General features: G+C 34.3%; 1 protein-coding gene across 1 annotated transcript in view; it reads right to left on the reverse strand.

Annotated features, from left to right (window-relative positions):
- Positions 1–535: 535 nt before the first annotated feature.
- The window catches only part of LOC102525641 (sulfotransferase 1 family member D1-like), a 31442-nt gene continuing 13211 nt past the window's right edge, over positions 536–18766 (reverse strand). The window contains exons 2-8 of the mRNA XM_006212499.3: positions 16885–17047; positions 14024–14149; positions 13096–13193; positions 8659–8785; positions 6215–6312; positions 3006–3186; positions 536–991 (exon numbers count right to left, since the gene is read on the reverse strand). Coding sequence (XP_006212561.1) covers positions 879–991; positions 3006–3186; positions 6215–6312; positions 8659–8785; positions 13096–13193; positions 14024–14149; positions 16885–17032 — 891 coding nt within the window. The 5' untranslated portion in view covers positions 17033–17047 and the 3' untranslated portion in view covers positions 536–878. The remainder of the gene's footprint in view (positions 992–3005; positions 3187–6214; positions 6313–8658; positions 8786–13095; positions 13194–14023; positions 14150–16884; positions 17048–18766) is intronic.

Below are 18766 nucleotides of genomic sequence, written 5' to 3' on the forward strand. Positions count from 1 at the left end.
ACTAAATTTCAAGGACCTTTTGGCATGGACTAAATGTTTTATGGGAGTTTTGAATAGGGTCAAGTGTTTGCTAATCCTTCTTACACTTAGTTCTCTGTGTTTTCTTTTTATTTCTAACCTGGCTTAAAGTTCTTTGAATTTGGGATCCATGTTTCATTGTTTATTATGTCTAAGACACATTATTTATACATAGGAGGTATTTAATAAATTTTGTTAAGCTTGACATTATGATAAATCACTGTTGATTTTTCTCTCTGATAGTAACTAATGAATTATTATGCAAACAATACTTTGATAACATATTCATTGGCTACTTTCTTGGTGCTGTTTCAGATTATTAATGTATAAACTATAATAGTAGAAGACTATGATTAGTAAACTACCCAAAATTTAATCTATAGTAGAATATTCTAGGGAAATACATTTCAATGAACTCCTTGTACAAAAATGTCTTTGATCTTATATTATACTAGCATCATTCTAAGCATACAACAAAGGGACTTTAAGTCCTTTTTAATATGATATTATGGTTCTAATTCATCCATCTTGAAGACTCCCTTAAATATCTTCCTTACTAGTCCAATGATGCAGCTTTGAACTAAAAAAATAAAGAATGTAAAGTCATAGATTTTAAATTTCACTCTATTATTTAGTCTTTAAGAATAATAAAAACATTGTAGAAGGTAGTCAAAATCATAGAGACAGTATTGATTTTTCATACATAAACTTTGATTTTTTTGAATATTCTATTACAAACTAATATTTGTTAAAAAGGAAACACTACATACAGAATTTTCTTTCACTAGACATTTGAAGGGATTATTTTATCTTTCAATTTAAATGCCAGCTAAAGGAGGTGGGGAAAAAGCGGATATTTCTTAGATCTCTGAATGAAACTGCAATGTAGACCCTTTCATTTTCTTTTTATAATCTTCCTCAAATCTTTCATACTGGGCTACAGTGAAATGATTTTTCCAATCTCCCAAAATACCTGAAAAAGGAAGAGAGATGGTAAATTTGAGACTACTGTAAAATATCCTTCTAAAACCAGTTTTAATTTGAATTGCCACCTCGTAATAACCTCTAGCTTTAGAATGCCGTATCTATCCATAACCCTATTCGTCATCTCCTACTCCCACTCCCAGACTCCTGGGCCCTCTTAGTTTTCCAAAAATCCCCATGGATTTTTCCAATATCTTATGTAAAAAAAATAATTTCTTAAATAGCTTCAAGAAATATCACTGGGAGACGTGTCTCAACATGTTTACTGTTTGGCTTCAAGAGATTTGTTAACAAAGGATACAGAGAATTTTCTAGGTATTTTAAAATTATATTTTCCAATGTCAAATAATAATTTATTTTAAAAGTTCTATGATCAAGTAAGATTTGGAAATTACTGGGTTAAATGTCATTAAATATATTTCTTAGATATATTAAATTAAATTCTACATATATTAAATATCTCTCACAAGGCAACCTAGAAGACACATTTGAAAGCCCAATTTTAGAGGAAAAAAAGGGAAGAAAATATGCCAAAATAACTGTCAATCTGACCCAGGATTTCTCACCTTTGGCATTTTATTTTTTATATTTATATCTCCACCACTGACATTTCAACCTAGACAGCTATTTTCTGGGAAGGATGTGGAGGTTGCCCTGTGCATCATGGGACATTTAGCAGCATTCTTGGCCTCTGTACATTAGGTATCAATAGCAACCCTCTAGTCATGACCATCAAAAATGCCTCCAGATGTTGTCAAACATCCCCTGGGAGGCACAATCATACCTGGTTGAGATCCAGATATTTCCAGCAAGACTTATCCATGGCACACTTCCTAACTTTCTTAAAAGAAAAAAATCTCTATACTGTACTAAGACACATTATAATTAAAATTATCCTTAATAGTCTCTTTATGGGCTCCTCTCAAAACATCTTTCTCCAAACCATCTTAGATTACACTCATAATTATTTACCCTCTTCTTCACTGTAAGATTTTATATCTCTGCCCATTGTCGTGTGTTGTGTGATTCCTCCTTGTCTCATTAACTTTGGGCTTTGATTTTTGATATGTTTTGGTGAACAGAATGCAAATATGTGCGATATATAACACATCTGAACAGAAACTTCAAAGGGCATGGCAAGTTTCCAACACCTTTCTTGCTTTTCCTCTTTTCCATGATGTTGGGCATATCTCACAAGTGGGCAACTCTTTCAGCCCGGGTTTCAGAAAGAGGAGACACAAGAGGCTGACATCATGAGAGCCAAACAAGACTAATCAAAGTAAAAAAAGAATTGAGCAAAACTCCAGGTGGCCAACATGCACCAGAATTAAATGAAAAATAAATCTTGTGGTTTTAAGCTACTGAGATTCTAGGGGTTGTTTGTTTTAGCAAGATGACTAACACATACACAACTAATAGACTCAATCAACCAATCTCTGCCTCTCTCTTTGTCTTGCCACCCTGGCCCCAAACACACACACACATACTTCCACTCAACATGCAATGTATTCATTAAAGGACAGTTTTGTGTAAGATGCTAGCTATACACTGAGTTCAGTGCTTAGGATGCAATGATTTACCATACTCAGAGTAACAATCTCAAGGAGATGAGATTTTCCCCTCATTATTTTAGTATTCTCAACATCATTTAAGCTTGCTACTGACCATAGCAAAAACCTTGAGGAATATGAAGAATACCTAGATAATTCATACAAATGAAAGGTATTTTTCTAATACAGCATTAGGTGCCCAGACTCATGCCTATCGGCACATAGACTCTTGAGTAAATATTTTCATTAGAAAGTTTATCTTACATGTTAGAGTTTTAGCAATGGTAAAATATCTTTGCCACAAATTATTTCCTCTAAGGATTTTTTTCATATTTTTCTCTCCCTAGCATACTTAATCTTTCCCTTGACTACAATATTGCTCTTATCTGCCCAAATATACTGTCTATTAGGTTACTATCCAGCTGTACAGAAACAAGTATATGATGTTCTTACCCTTTCTCATGAAGGGAGACACAGAATGGTCCATACTAAATTTTGGTACAGTGGTATAATTTACAGTAGGATTCTGCTTCATAATGTCAAAGGAGCTATGATAGAGGATTTTCTCCACAGTTTCTTCTGGCAGGTCTTTATCTAGAAACTTTAATAACTTCTGAATTTCACTCTTTGGATCCTAAAGAAGTTATAAATAAAAAGTATTATTTCAGGTCCTTTTAGTTACAAAGTAGGCAATGCATCTAATAAGGTTCTATATATATCAACATGGTGGAAGAAATGATTTTATATTTTTATGTGCACTTTTTATTTTCCTTTCCGGAGTGCATATCCTATTCTTGGTTATACCAAGCAACCATCTGCTAGAAGGAAGATTGACATTTCTTTTAAAAAAAAAGCAAAAAAAAGATTAGTACTCAGCCTTCCACATTCGAAAGTAGAATCTGTAGAAAACAGATGGTGATAAAGCAATCTACTATTATCATAAGGTGGAATATTCAAAATCCCTTGATCTCATTTTTTAGCATATTTAATATCAAGAATAGATTACCTACTTAACATTTAGAGAAGAATTAATATGACTCCTTCTCAAACTCTTGCAAAAAGTAGAAGGGAACACTTACACACTCATTTTATGAGGCTTGCATTACCCTGATACCAAAGCCAGACAAGGACAGTATAAGAAAAAAAATTCAGATCGATAACTTCAGTGAACACCAAAGCAAAAATGCTGAGCAAAATACTGGCAAAAGATATCCAGCATGTTAAAGGGATTATATATGGTGATCAAGTGGGATTTATTCCAGGGGTGCAAAGATGGTTTAACATCTGCAAATCATCAATGTGATACAGCATATTAACAAAATGAGATGGAACATATCTCAACACAATAAAAGCCATATATGAAAAGTCTAGAGCTAACATACTCAATGGTGAAAAGCTGAGTGCTTTTCCTCTAAGATTAGGAATAATTGTTAGCTATAGTTAATAATACTACATTGCATATTTGAAGGTTGCTGAGAGTAGATCTTAAAAGTTATCATCACAAGGATAAAAATGTGTTAACTATCTGTGGTGATAGATTTCAACTAGACTTATTGTGGAGATGATTTCACAATATAGACAGATATTGAATCATTATGTTGCACACTAGAAACTAATATTACATTATATGTCAATTATATCTAGATAAAAATAAAGAGTAGGTTACCTGTCTCAGAGAATTCTCTTACAGTGGAAAAAAATACTCTGTCTACCTCTCATACTTAAATAGACTTTTTGATAATCTGAGTATAGGAGGAGGTCAGTAAAATACAATCATGTGTATTTTCCAACCTAAGAAGTGCTGGGGAGGAGGAAGCAATGATAAAGAAGAGGGATCTATTTAATGTACTTCTTATGATTTCCCTTCTCTGTGCATCAGGACCGGGCATCAGGACTGTGCATAGGACAGCTTGTTAGATACAGTGAAATGATGGCATTCAGGCCAAGTAGCTTGTGCCCTGATACCCACCAGGGAAGTGGTCTTCTTCTCGGTAGTCCAAAACAAACTGAGACAGAGAGCCCTAATCTTAGTGATCTGGTGAGATCAGGCAGAAAGGCAATCTGAGGTTTAGCTTTCCTGAGCTACCCGTCTCAATTCATGGAAAAAGAATCAGAGAGTTTTAATGGTGGCTCTAATAGAATCTATTTATTGTAACTACAGAGCATATCTTTGTGTAAATAAGACATACACCTTAATTATTCAAGTGAAAGAATCACTATGAAAGTTGAACTCCCAGTTATGCCAAATCTATTATGTGAAAGTTAAATGGAAAGGTGAAGAGGAAAGGGTGGTCTGCTCAGTCTTAGAATGATAAAACCTGTGGTGGATCTGATGACACAGAGACCCTGGAACCCTTGAACAATTTTGAGCTTTTTCTGACTGTAGATGTAACTTCTCCTGTATTTAAGAAGACTAAGCTTTCTCTCCCTGAAGCCTTTTTAATGACTTAATGTGAAAAGTTTCCTTTCAAGATAATGTGGAAGAGTTATCCTCTTCCAGACGCACTCCAACCACTATTCGTTGCTTCAAGACCCATAAGTAGGGAAGCATATCACCCCATAGTCCAGGATGACCAGTGCTAAGTGGTTTAAACAGGATGCAGAAGAAGCTGAGAATTTGACTAAGGAATCTGCCATAGGGGTCACCTTAGTTGGATAAGGTGGTTTCTCTAGGGGCTACGGAAAAGATTTCCCAAATAAGAGATGAATGGTAGTTAAAGTCATCTAAAGGAATTTAGATGTGGACAAGCTCGTTGAGAGGCATTCAATTTAAGAGATGTGAAACATTCCTTAAATGGGCTGTTTAAATAGTCAGATAAGGATAAGTGTTTATTCAAATTGGAGAGTATTATTCTCCATGCTAATAATCAGACAGAAGAAGAAAAAAAATAAAAGCTAGATGTTTTACAGTTTAAGTAATAAAATTATATTGTTTCCCCGCTGCACTTGCGACATGGTGAAACAACTGTGAACAAGATAATCTTAATTTCTATATTCAAGGAGCTTCCATAATAAATAGTACAGGAGACCAAAAAAAGAGTAAGCAAAGAAACTCATACATAAAATAATTAGAAATGGTGGTGGATACAATGAAAAGAACAATAGCAGCACAAGAGACTTTAATAGGTAACAGCAAGGTAAATTATTTCACATTGTGGATGTGGAAGAACTCTGGAGAGGTAACATTTAAGACATGAAGGATGAGGAAAGGTTAATGTAAAAATAGTGGGAAAAAGTATTTCAGGTAGGCTTACTTGATGAGAAGGAAAAAGAGGCACCTCAAGATGTTGGTGAGATAGAGACTAATGCTGAATTCAATATATCATCTTAATGATTTTATATTTCACCTAGAGACAGAGGCCATTGAGAGATTTGAAGGATTGGTCGTACCCTGAGTTAGGTTTTAAGAAGATCGTTCTCTCTAAGTGGATCATAGAAGCAAGTCAGATAGCTCAAATAAGTCAAGATAGTTGCCTGAACCAGAGTAGGAGGCAGTGATGGTAGAAAGAAGTGGATTAAGTGAAAGATCAATTTTCAAGGCAAAGTTAGTAGGATAGTAGATTAGTCATAGTTATAGATCAAAAAGAAAGAAAAGTGGGATATAAAGAAGATGAATCTTAGGTTTCTTTAAAAATAAAGAAGAAATTGCACTTTGCTCTTACCTCTTTCATGTCCTCATAGAATAGGTAAAGAATATGATGATAATCTTTCCTCTTCTCCCACCAGCCCTTAACATGGTCATACCAAGAACCAAAGGCCACTAAATTGAAGGATAAAATGTTTCCAAAATTAAACCTATTTACACGAAGTAAGGAATTGTTAACCATTATTTCCAGTCATCATTATCAATACATACACATCGATTACTTATTTGTTCAAGAATGAGGAGTGGTAGGACAAGAAAAGTTTATCAAATAACCCCTGTTCTCACTGAACTTACAGTCTGCTTGGAAAGGATAAAATAATTCTGTTATAGGATAACTTGTGTCCCCCTAAAATTCTTTGAAACCATAACCCCCAGTACTTCAGACTATAATTGATTTTGAAAATAAATTGGAAAAGGAATTATTGAGCAAAAAGGAACCAGAACTTGAAGATTTATAAAATTCTCAGCTAGTTATTTTTTATTAAAGTACAGTCAATTATAATATGTCAATTTTTGGTGTACAGCACAATGTCCCAGTCATGCATATGCACACATGTATTCATTTTCCTATTTTTTCATTAAAGGTTATTACAAGATATTGAGCACAGTTCTCTGTAAATTCTCAGCTTATGCATATTGCAAAAATATGAGAAAGCATGCTCTGGAGAGACCACCAAGGGTGTGGCTGGACAATCTTTATCAAAGAGATTAAATGCATGACTTGTGGATCCAATATATCATCTCAGGAAAAACACTGCCAATTGAGACTAAAGGGGACAGTGGCAGGATGCAGTGCAGGAAGAGTCTTGTACCTCTGGGATGCTACGGACAAGAAACTAGCCAATAGAGCTATCTGGCAGTGGACATACTTTATTTTTCAAGAATGATTTTGAAGAAGGTTCAGGGTCAGCAGGGCTGTCACTGTCACCACAGGCACAGAGGTCGTGGGCCTGGGGGGTCGGTCAGGGCATCCCCAGTGGACCCAGAAGGCAGAGCATCAAGTCAGAGGACTATTCTCAAGCCTTAACATCTAATGGAATTTGCCCTGCTAGGTTTCAGGCTCTCTTCTTCCTGATTTCTCTCTTTTCATATAAGAATGTAAACCTACATGCCTGTCCCAGCATTGTATTTTCGAAGGAGATAGCTTATTGTTTGTTTTTACATATTTACAGCTTAGAGAAGAATTTTTTCTCAGGATAAATCATACCATTAAGTCTTACCCATACCTGATAATCATGATAGATGATATTTTAGCCTGAGTTGATGCTGGAATCAGTTAAGACTTTTGGGGATATTGGGACGTATTTGGCATGCGAGAAGAATATGAATTTTAGGAGGCCAGAAGGCAGAGTGCTATGGGCTGAACTGTGTGCCCCTCAGTTCATGTGCTGATGTCCCAACCCCTGTACCTCAGAATGCGACTGTATTTTAAGATAGCATCTTAGGTAATTAAATTAAATGAGGTCATTAGGATAAGCAGACATGCACACACAGAGACTATCACGCAAAGACAGAGGGAGAAGATAGCTACCAACAAGCCAAGAAGAAAGGACTCAGAAGAAATCAACCCGAGAACACCTTCAACTCGGATGACTTCTACCCTCCGAAACTGTGACAAAATGAATTTATGTTGTTTAAACCACTCAGACTGTGTTGCTTTGTTGTGGTGACCCTAGCAAACAAATACAACTATGAAAAAATAAAGCTAAAAATACAAGAGCAAGACGGCAGACACTAAGGAACACAAATGCCACAGTCAGTGGTACTGAAGTTCTTAGGACAAGGAGAGTAGGAGAGAAACAAAGAGACTGAGAGGTTAAGAAAGGGCTGTGGAGGAGGTAGACTGTGTTTAGGTCTAAGAAGAAGAGTTGGGTTTTAATAATGGTGAGAATGGGCAGACATTCTATGGACAGAGAACAGTCCAAGCAATGGCAGTGGTAACAATTTATAGGACACCATTGAAATGCATTGCCTTGAAAAGAGAGTTTTTGTAGAAGAATATTTATATGAGAATTATAAGTAGAGTTACTGTTATGGGCATGAATACGTTCCCCTGAGAGATAGAAGAACAGAACCTTGACCATAGAGTTTTCACTCAAGAATTTCCAGTTTATGTAATAAAAAATGAAGGAGTGGTAGAGAAAAGAGTGTCCAAGATCTATGTATAAAATCAAAACAATACAATGGCATGGACAGTAAGAGAGGAAAGTACTTCGTAGTGGTCCCTAAGCACTAATGAAGGAAAGAGAAATCTGTTATGTCGCATATCCCCTAAAAGTCCTTAATGGGAAGAGCCAACTATATATTCTGCTTTGTCTATAGTCTTCCTAATATGTTAGTAGAGTGCTGGGCACATACTAGGTTTATAATACATATGAGATTTATATTTAAACTTTACACCTCCTTGCAAAAAGACTTTTCACTATGGAACTCCATGATCGAAGTACGAGTTGTACCCACCCTTCCCGGTCATGAATTTATCCAGGAACTCCTCCCAGGTGCCAGGCTCTGGGTGCATTTTTGCCATCTGGTAGAAATAATAGTAAGACACAGCCACATCTTTGGCATTCCGTGCCAGATAGACCATCTGTGGGGAGATAAGGGAAACCATGATTTTGCTTATATTTTTTACTTGCTTGTGAACTTTTGCTTACCTTGACAGAATGCTTATTTCTCTGTTTTATTTCTTAACCCAAGCATTTATATCTATAGCCTTATGTAGTGCATTCACAACTACATATTATGTTAACACAAAGACTTCTCATCTCTCATGCCCCTGCTTTGTCTTCAGCCTTTGAAAAGAAGAACATCTCTTAACATATGGAAAATCAATTATAAGAAGAATTATAGTAAATATTAAATTGACAAAAATGAACTAATGTTGTTGCTAAATGTAGAATATTTCTCTGTATCACTTGTTAAAACTAATAATGATAATAAGAAGTAAATTTTTAAAGCTAACAAAATACCTTATTTTTCATTGAAAATAAAATATTATTTGGGTAAATTTAATCAAGGAAATTAAACATTCTTCATTCTGTCCATGATCATGGCTACATAACAATCACTGCTGCTTATAATGATTGGCATGAGAGTAAAATTTATGTATGAAGGCCTCAAGCCTGCCTGAAGGCAGAATTTTGAACATGTTTCCCAATAAAAATGACATTGCTATGCTTCATTGGCAATTAGGTCCACTGAAATCCATTAAGCCCACTTCTCCACTAAAGCACAACTAACAATACTGAGGCCCCAGTCACCCATTTGTAAATATATATCTAAGGGAGAATATATTTCAGGAAGAAATCTCCTTTCATCTAAGTAGAATCTGAGCTTCCTTCTTGTCCAACTGATGGGAAAAGGAAACGAAAATTTTTATAATCCCAAATCACTGGTAGTAGTTCTGATATTCTGGGGCAAGAAGAGGAGGAGAAAGGCAGTAGCTAGAAAGGGGTTTTTCAAAAGTTTGAGGGTAGAATTTTGAGAACTGAGATTCTATTGTTGACGGAATTTCTTGAGAAAATACTAAACCTTATAAGCAGGCTCAATAACTTCCTACTTCAGTCCTGAGAGACTATGGTAAGGAATCAGCGCTTTCTTTTCCTATCATCATCACATCTAAGTTCCTTAAAGAGATCTGTTTCCACTTGCCTCAGTGTAGACAGGAGGCTATCTAAGGATATATCCCCCAGTTCTCTTAATAGCAAGGGCATGTGTTTCTGGGGGCTTCCATAGATTTTTACTTCTAGATTTAAGATGATAAACTGTATCTTTACATCCTTATCATTTTTGCTTTAATTAGACTTTAAGTGATAAAGGAAGTTACACACAAACACACATACAAAACCTTTGTATAACAAAAATGAAAGTATAATCAGTCAGTTTTTCAAAGGGAAAAACAACAATGGTTTTGTACATTTTATGAAAAATGCTGTGGCAATGGCATACTCTAAACACCTTTCTCTGACCTAGGGATTCGGTGATTGCCTAGCTCTCCAGATTCATTTTCCAGACACACTGAGCCACTTGTGGGATCTGACACATGCCTTGCTCTTCCACATCTGTTAGGCTATGTGCATATAGTTTTCTCTCTGTAATAACATGTTCTTAGATCCCAGAGAATAGCTTGTGTTTGCATTTATAATGACAATCATATCTGGTACATACATGGTACCATTTCCACTGATGTTTACTGACTATACACTTATTGAGTGATTTTGCTTATTGAAAGTTGAAACAGATAAAATACCAAAGAGAAATAAAGAACTTATAGTTAAATTTCAATATCCTTCTGTCAATATCTGATAGAAAAATATAAAGAATGAGAAAGGTGAAATTAATCCAGATTCTATGGCCATTAAAAAGATATTAAAGGAATTTCATGAGCAACTTTATTACAAAAATTTGAGAATTTAAATGAAATGACCAATTCATTAAAAGACACAAACTACCAAAGATCAGGTAAGGTGAAGTACATTGTCTGCATAATCCTATTTCTATTAAATACATCGAATTTTTATTTAAAAATCCTTCCAGATAAAGAAAATTCCAGGCTTAGATGGCTTTGCTGATAAATTGTACAAAATATTTAAGAACGAAATAGTACCAGTTCCAACTAAACACTTGGAAAAAAATTGAAAACGAGTAAATACCTTTCAAATCATCTTATGAGGCCAGCATTACCCTAACATCAAAGAGAGTATTCTCTAATGACAAAGACATTATGATAGCAAAAAATAACTATAGGCCAATATTTCTCAAAGATAAAAATTTTAAAAAATTAGCAAGTTGAATCCAACAATATAAAAAGACAATATATCATAAAGAAATACAAGATAAACAGATTAAAATAATAGAAAACCATACAATAGGTCTAAATAGACATAAAAAACAGACAAAATCTAATATCCATTCCTGATAAAAATTCAGCAAAGTAGGACTACAGTGGAACTTTTTCAGCTGGAAAAGAGCATACACAAAAAACCTATAGGTAACATCATCATTCTTAGAAGTGAAATATTCATGCATTTTTTTCTAAAGTCAAAAGCAAGATTTCTGCTCTCACTGTTCCTATTAAGTATTACATTAGAGATTCTTACCATTTCAAGAGGCAAGAAAAAGAAGTACAAGATATCCAGATTGAGAGAAAAAGAAATAAGAATATTTTTTATTATTCACAGAGTGAACATCTATATAGAACAATGAATGAAATCTATTTTTTAAAAAGCAACAAGTTCTATTAAGTAAATTTAGCAAGGTTTCGAGATAAAAGATCTATGTTCATATACTAGCAACACTTGGAAAATAACGTTAGTGTGTTTGTGTGTGTGTCCATGTGTGTGGGGAGAGAGTGATTCAGACATTTTTAAAAAGAACATTGCTATTTCTGTTATAGGTATTAAACAGCACTCTAGATCTAAATGCAGTAACTGAAACAATAAAGCCTATAGACATAAACAGAAGGGAGAAGGTCTTCATGACTTTGGGCATGACTTTTTTTTTTAAACAAATACAAAAAGCTCTAACCATAAAGAAAAAAAAAGACTGATAAATCAAATAACTTCAAAATTAAGAACTTCTTTGAAAACATTATTAAGTGATAAAAGAAAAAATAAAATGGGATAAGATACAAAGAAATTAAATTATCCCATCAGAAAACTTACATCCAGAATATATGAAGAATTTCTACCCTAATAATAAAAAGAAAGGAGCTGCTACAGAAAAAAAAAATTGCAAAGTACTTGAACACATACCTCAGAAAAGAAAATATCTAAGCTATGTAAAGATGCTTCACCTAATTAGTCATTAGGGAAATACAAAGTAAAACCACAATGAGATGTCACCAGACATTTACGGGTATGGCTAAAATTAAATATTTTAGCTATATTTTGCTTTGATGAGAATGTAGAGGAACTTCAACTCACACACTACTGGTCAAAGTGTAAATTGGTACATGTGATTTGAAAATATGTTTGAATATATCTTCTAGAGGTGGACAAATAGATACTCTAAGATCAAGCAATTCTATCCAAGATATATAACCAAGAGAAATGTGTATGCATATGTACGTACTTGAAAGACGTGCTTAAGGATGTGCCCTGCAGCACTGGTTTAACTCCTGACAACTAACAACAACCTAGCTGTCCTACCGTGCCGGGGATAAGTAATTTGTGGAATATTCACACACATAACGGAACGCCTTACATCAGTGGTTCTCAAATGTTAGTATAAATCAAATACACTTGGAGGTCTTATTAAAACTCAGATTGCTGGACCCATACCCAGAGTCTCTGATTCAGTAGATCAGAACTGGACCTGAGAATCTGCGCCCTCTAATAAGCTACTTTGGGCCAGGATACCATAGTCTGTGATCCAGCAGGCTACATTAAAGAAACAATACAAAGCAAAATAACAAGCATGATGAGAATTGATCTCATAAATGTTATGCTAAGTGACGTAAGTTAAATATTTAAGTGTATTTATGATAACAGACAAAACAATCAAACTATTTTATGGTGAAAACATTCGCTATAGTGGTTATCTTTAGATAGGCGTTCCTGCCTGGAAGGGCCCAGAAACAGAGGTTTTGGGGTGCTGGTAAAGTTCAATATCTTGTCCTGCGAATTCTAGTGTATTTAAATATCCATTGTTTAAAAGCAGACAGTGAATAATGGGGTTTAGACAAGAAGGCATTTTTGAGAACAGAAAACCCGAGCAAGTCTCAGTGCCTGCACATTGAGTGCAGTCCTTTATTTATATCACTGATGTCCGCTGGTGTTTGGGATACAGGAAAAACATTACATTTTTTGCAATAATTTATTCAGGGGTTGCAATCTGTCATCTTAATTTCTGAATAATTAGTAAAAGAACACAACACATTTTTTTTTAATTTGCTACCTTGCAGTTATTTTTCCAAAATGAAGAGGGGAGAAGTTGAACTGGTAGATGTGTTTTCACTAATCGAGGAGACTGCATGTCATTCAATTCCTCAACACCTACAACCGCAAAAGTTAAGCTACACTATAAATATGGAATCATAAAGGTCAACTGCAATATAACCTAAGACTTTGTAAACATTAACCCAACAGTAGGACTTGAAATGGCTATGGCTTTATTGGCCTCATATACTTCTAAAATTTACAATGAGAATAGAAACTGGTAACTCCTGGTTAGTTAGGCTGCTTCATTTATAAATAGTAGGACTTATTATCTTCATAAGTGTCTATAAAATCCTCAGATATAATCCCTTGATGAGGCAGAAACAGCAGTAGTTTAAGTGCAAGATGTCCTAATTTTTCCTTCATTTATTTCCTTCATTCTTCTTTTTCTTACTTAAAATATAAGGAAATTGAACTAGAGGATTTCAAAATTTCTTTCCAGCTTTCTTATATTCAAATCCCAAAGTCAAATTAAGCTGTGAAGCTTAGGGCTAGTTTTAAACAAGGTCATATATTCTCATCCTCCTTTTCTTTGAGTCTGTAAACATTAGCTACATAGCAGTAGACATGATTCTGTATTGGATCAAACACTGAATTTTCTACATGTAATCATCACACATTATTTAAATGTTGAAGACTTCCATCCATCCTATTCAGAAAAAAATATATACTCATCAAAATCTTCCCTTATACAGATATTATCTTTGGCTGGAAGATGAGCACCACATAGCTACTGGCATAACAGAATTTTTCCTCTTCTATTACAGACACTTATGATTCAGCTGTCTAAGGTTGTTCTGTATCATTTTCCACCATGATTCCTCCAGACACCACAAAAAGCCAGAGGATTTATTCCTATGGTGAAAAGGAACATTAAGAGAAAATACCATTTGTGATTCCAGGAATTATAAGTTCCATGAATGGCACTCGTTTGAATATTGCATCTCGTTTACATTTCTCCACATCCCCATTGTTACAGATCAAATCCAATATTTCACTGATCCAGGTTGTTCCTGAGGAAAAAGAATGGGAAGAATTCTAAACTTTTCAGTTAAAAAGACCATGAGAGGGTTAATAGAGGTAGAGAAGCCATGTAACATCAAAAACAAAAATGTACTCTTCATTTCCGTTCCTTTCACCTCTTCTCCCTTTTCCTAGGGGACATCCTTATCTACCTTGAACCTATATGTATATATATAGTGTGTGTGTGTGAAATATGATTAAAATAATCAGAAAAGTAAGACATGAAAAGGAAGCAAACATGGAGTATAAAAGGGCCAGTATATAAGTAATGAGAGCACACTCTCCTGGGTGAAATGCATAGGGTAAGCAGCTAATTTCATTGAGTCTGACCGGCAATTTGTACATTTCCTATTTAAATCAAAAAGACTATTAGGCTTTGGGACTTAAGAGTACTTCCAGTAAAAATGTTCAACATTTGGTGAAGGGGTGAGGCATGAACAAAGAGAACTTTGTGATTGCATCTGTGGAGACCAGTGTGCCATTCACATACAAAAGACCATAGACCCTGACTGAGCAGAACAGATCAAGTCACTCCGATCTTCCTGCAGTTGTGCCTCACCAGTCTTTTGAGAAACGGATCTATAGTGTATGAAGCTATGGTCGACTCAGTTGTCTGTGGCACTCAGTCAGAGTATTGATGCACTGCTAAAAAAATCAATTACAATGCTTAGGAGAAAAATATCTTCTTAACTGTTTCTGTCCTCTTCCTTTTTAATAAATGTGTAATGCTAGTGTCTAAATTGAATAATCATGGGTGGAGACTAAAAATTAAATTAAATAATTAATCTGTGCACACAGCAACATTTCTGAAGAATGCTCTGCACAGGGATGCACCTTTCAATTGGCTCCAGATATTAGAGTACTTTAGACTTCCTTATTATTTAGTCCGTTCTTGTGGACAACTCTTTCTCCTTCTTGTCCCTAAATCATGAGTATGGGACTATCTCCCCCATCCTTCTAACACAGACAATTACAGTGCTAAGAAAAAGATGAATCAAATCAATACTATCCTTAAATATTTTGTTGCCTGATCTGACTTAGGCTTAAGCAATGATTCATGGGGAAAAAAAGGGATCTAAATTCCAAAGTACAGTAAAACACATTTTATTTCCTATCAGTGGGTGATTAAAATTGTGGTCAATGAAATCTGATTGAAAGGAATGTCAATTTAGCTATGCTTTGAACTTAAAATAAACATTTGCTTATTTTCCATAATATTTGAAAAAATGGCAAATGGTTTAGGTCATATAAGGAGTTAATTAACTTGAATCCTTTATAACAAGATCAACAGGACACTGATGTATTAATGATTTTAAGACATGTTTTCAACAGTTTGTAAAGGGAACAAAAAAAAAAAAAAAAGAAAGAAAAGAAAAGAAAAGAAAAAAATACAACCGAAGTGCATATGTTAATTTATGTGTAGCCATTTAGTTTTTACTATGTCAGAAAAAAATCAGCCTCAAATATCACTTCCACAGATGAACTATTTGTATAATGGTTGCTTCCAAAGATTGTTGTAATGGTTTCCTGCTTGTTAATATATCAAAAAATAGCAAAAATAAAAGAGCCTATACATTCTCAGGGACTAACCTTTCTTTTCTAAATTATATCTCAACAAAGAAATGTGAAGTGGTTATGGTCCTAAACAATTTGGATTTTGTGAACTCTTCAGAGAGCAAGGTAAGTAGAACAAAAGAAGGAAAAACAGCTTTTGCCAAAACAAGCTTGTTTTTCATGTCTGCAAAGGTCTGTATCACACATTCGTTTACTTCTGAGCAGGAACCCTATGCTCTCATGCAGTGTTTGTAATTTTGTCACATTAGAATCCCCCAAATTCAGGGCTTTTCTCCTAGAACTTGTTATATATTCCTTTGAAGTAATTTTGATATTTATAATCTAAAAAAAAAAGATCAATAGTCAGTATATTTATTAAAAATTAATTTTTCTCAATTCCTTTAAAAAATGAGGCAGGAATATAAAGGAAAGTTGACTTTAGAGAGTGTAGTAATTACAACAGTTGATTGATTATGGGCTCAAGTAAATGAATTAGGTAAAAGGCAAGAGAGAGTTTCATTTCTCTGATATCTGATATTTACTGCGTAACTGGAAGACTCTATCATTAAAATACCTGGAAAAATATAAATTTATTTTATTAAAATATGGTAGATTTACAATATTGTATTAGTTTAACTTATATAGCAAAGTGATTCAGTTGTATATATATTTTATGAAAAATACAAATTATTGATTCTTAATGAGTCATATTAAATTCTTCTGAGATCATATACTGAGGTCAGTAGTTTTTTAAATTTATAACAAAATATTTCCAAACAAATCTATAAAATATGTTTGAAATAATACAATATTATTTTACAAGACATGTTTAAATATTAAAATAAGTAAAATGTTTAAACATTAAAGTGTACAGAAAATGTATATGTATATATATTCTAATGTATCTACACCCTTTATATATACAGTTTAAATAATTTTTATTTGAATTTAAAAAACAAAAGGCAACAGTATTAATTTTTCCTCAGATATAGCCTCCATTCAACTGCAGATCTTTCAAAATAAGAAGTGAGTCTGTGTAACTAAATACAAAACTGTCCCCTAACTGCTACACTTTTCCCTTGTTCCCTTGTCAAGTGATCTGCAGATCCCTGGGCTTACACATACTGATCAATAACCAGCCAGCTAGTACAAATAAATGAAAGAGTCTTACCAGATTTCGGGTAGGTTGAGATCAGAAGGTCATCTGGGTGGCTCTCAAATGATTCCACCTGGGACCACTCCTCAACAGTGCTCCAGAAGAGGGGGACGCCCCGAACATCCACTAACTCCCTCCTGAAGATATCCAGCTTGCCGTCCATTTTTGAAAAACTAGACTTTAAACAAAGGAGAGCATGCAAAATAGTCTTTGTTTTAATAGCATCAATAAAATTGAAAAGTAAATCAATATTGTATTAAATAAATTAATATTTCATTACTCTAGACTAGCAGCATAGATCACAGTATTGTACATTATGAATCAGTGGAATGAGAGAAGGTATTACAAAGACTAAAGAAGCCTTGCACAAATCATTTCATTTGTACTGCTTCTGTTAAATAATAACGAAGTTATTATTGGACTTTGGAATCAAGAGACAGGCTTAACCACAGCACTCCACCAACTCACTGTAATGTGTATTTGAACAAGCCCTATAACTGCACTAGACCATCTTAACTGTAAAAACAGGGCTGATCTAAATTAGTACTTTCCTCCCCTGAAATCACAGGGTGGATTGGTAAATTATTCTATCTAAATTATCTACTACAGACCACAGGAATGAAGGCATATGGGGAGGGGAGGGCTGACAAGAGGAACTAAATGACAAAAAAGAAAGAGTAAAAGAAACAACTTGAGGTAAATGTAACATGGGAGATACATTGCTCTAACAAGCCTTTTAATGCTAAGTGACAACATGTGTCATTTTATATTCTGTGCAAGGGCCTTAATTCATTTTTTAGCCACCTTATATAAAACGTGGAAGAGCTTGAACCGTATCCCAAGTCCAACTCCAAAATGGGTCATTGTTGTTGTTTTCCCAATTTAGCACAAGCTGAGTGGTTATTTTTCTCTCTAAAATTCTGGAGAAACAGAGACTATCCATAAGCTCAGGCTTATAAATCTTGCTGAAGCCCTCCATCAGCTACTGAACTTCTTTTCAAGGATTAAAATCAGAAATCTCTAGAGTCAATGGATATAACCCGTATGTTTTCCTTCCTTCCTCCTTCCTTCCTTCCTTCCTTCCTTCCTTCCTTCCTTCCTTCCTTCCTTCCTTTCTTCCTTCCTTCCTTCCTTTCTCTTTCTTCCTTCCTTCCTTTCTCTTTCTTTCTTTCTTTCTTCCTTTCTCTCTTCCTTTCTTCCTTTCTTTCTTCCTTTCTCTCTTTCTTTCCTTCTTTCCTTCCTCACTCTGTCTCTCTGTCTCTCTTTCTCCCTTTCTCCCTTTCTCTCTTTTTCTCTCTCTCTCTCTCTCTCTTTCTCTCTCTCTCTTTCTTTCTTTCTTTCTTTCTTTCTTTCTTTCTTTCTTTCTTTCGCTCTTTCTTTCGCTCTTTCTTTCGCTCTTTCTCTTTCTTTCTTCATTGTCTAAAATCTTTTATTAAACCTTCCAGTAAGATCAAGTAAGCAATAGCATCAAAATATGCAGAAATGGTGTCAGGGTCTTGGAAAATATCTCAAGAGAAAAGTACTATTAGAGGAAACACTGCGTCATGAGTGCCGCATAGCAAATTATACCCTGTGCATAAACATATAAATCGATGTCTGTAAGTCAAAAAGTGATCTAGATGTGTCAGGTTTAATGTGCCAAAGTATTAAGAATGTCTGAACAAATACATTTTGTTTAAATAATACTTCTTGTTTATATTACCCTTTTTGTGTGTGTAAGATTAATATTATCAAAATCTCTGTATAAATCCGAGTCCTTTCAATGAATTTAAATTTCATTTTTTTAGCTTTAAAAAATTTTTTTATTGCGTAATAGTCATTTTACAATGTTATGTCAAATTCCAGTGTAGAGCACAATTTATCAGTTATACATGAACATACACACAATCATTGTCAC

This window comes from Vicugna pacos, chromosome 2, assembly GCF_048564905.1.
Source record: "Vicugna pacos chromosome 2, VicPac4, whole genome shotgun sequence".
NCBI classification, from domain to species: Eukaryota; Metazoa; Chordata; class Mammalia; order Artiodactyla; family Camelidae; genus Vicugna; species Vicugna pacos.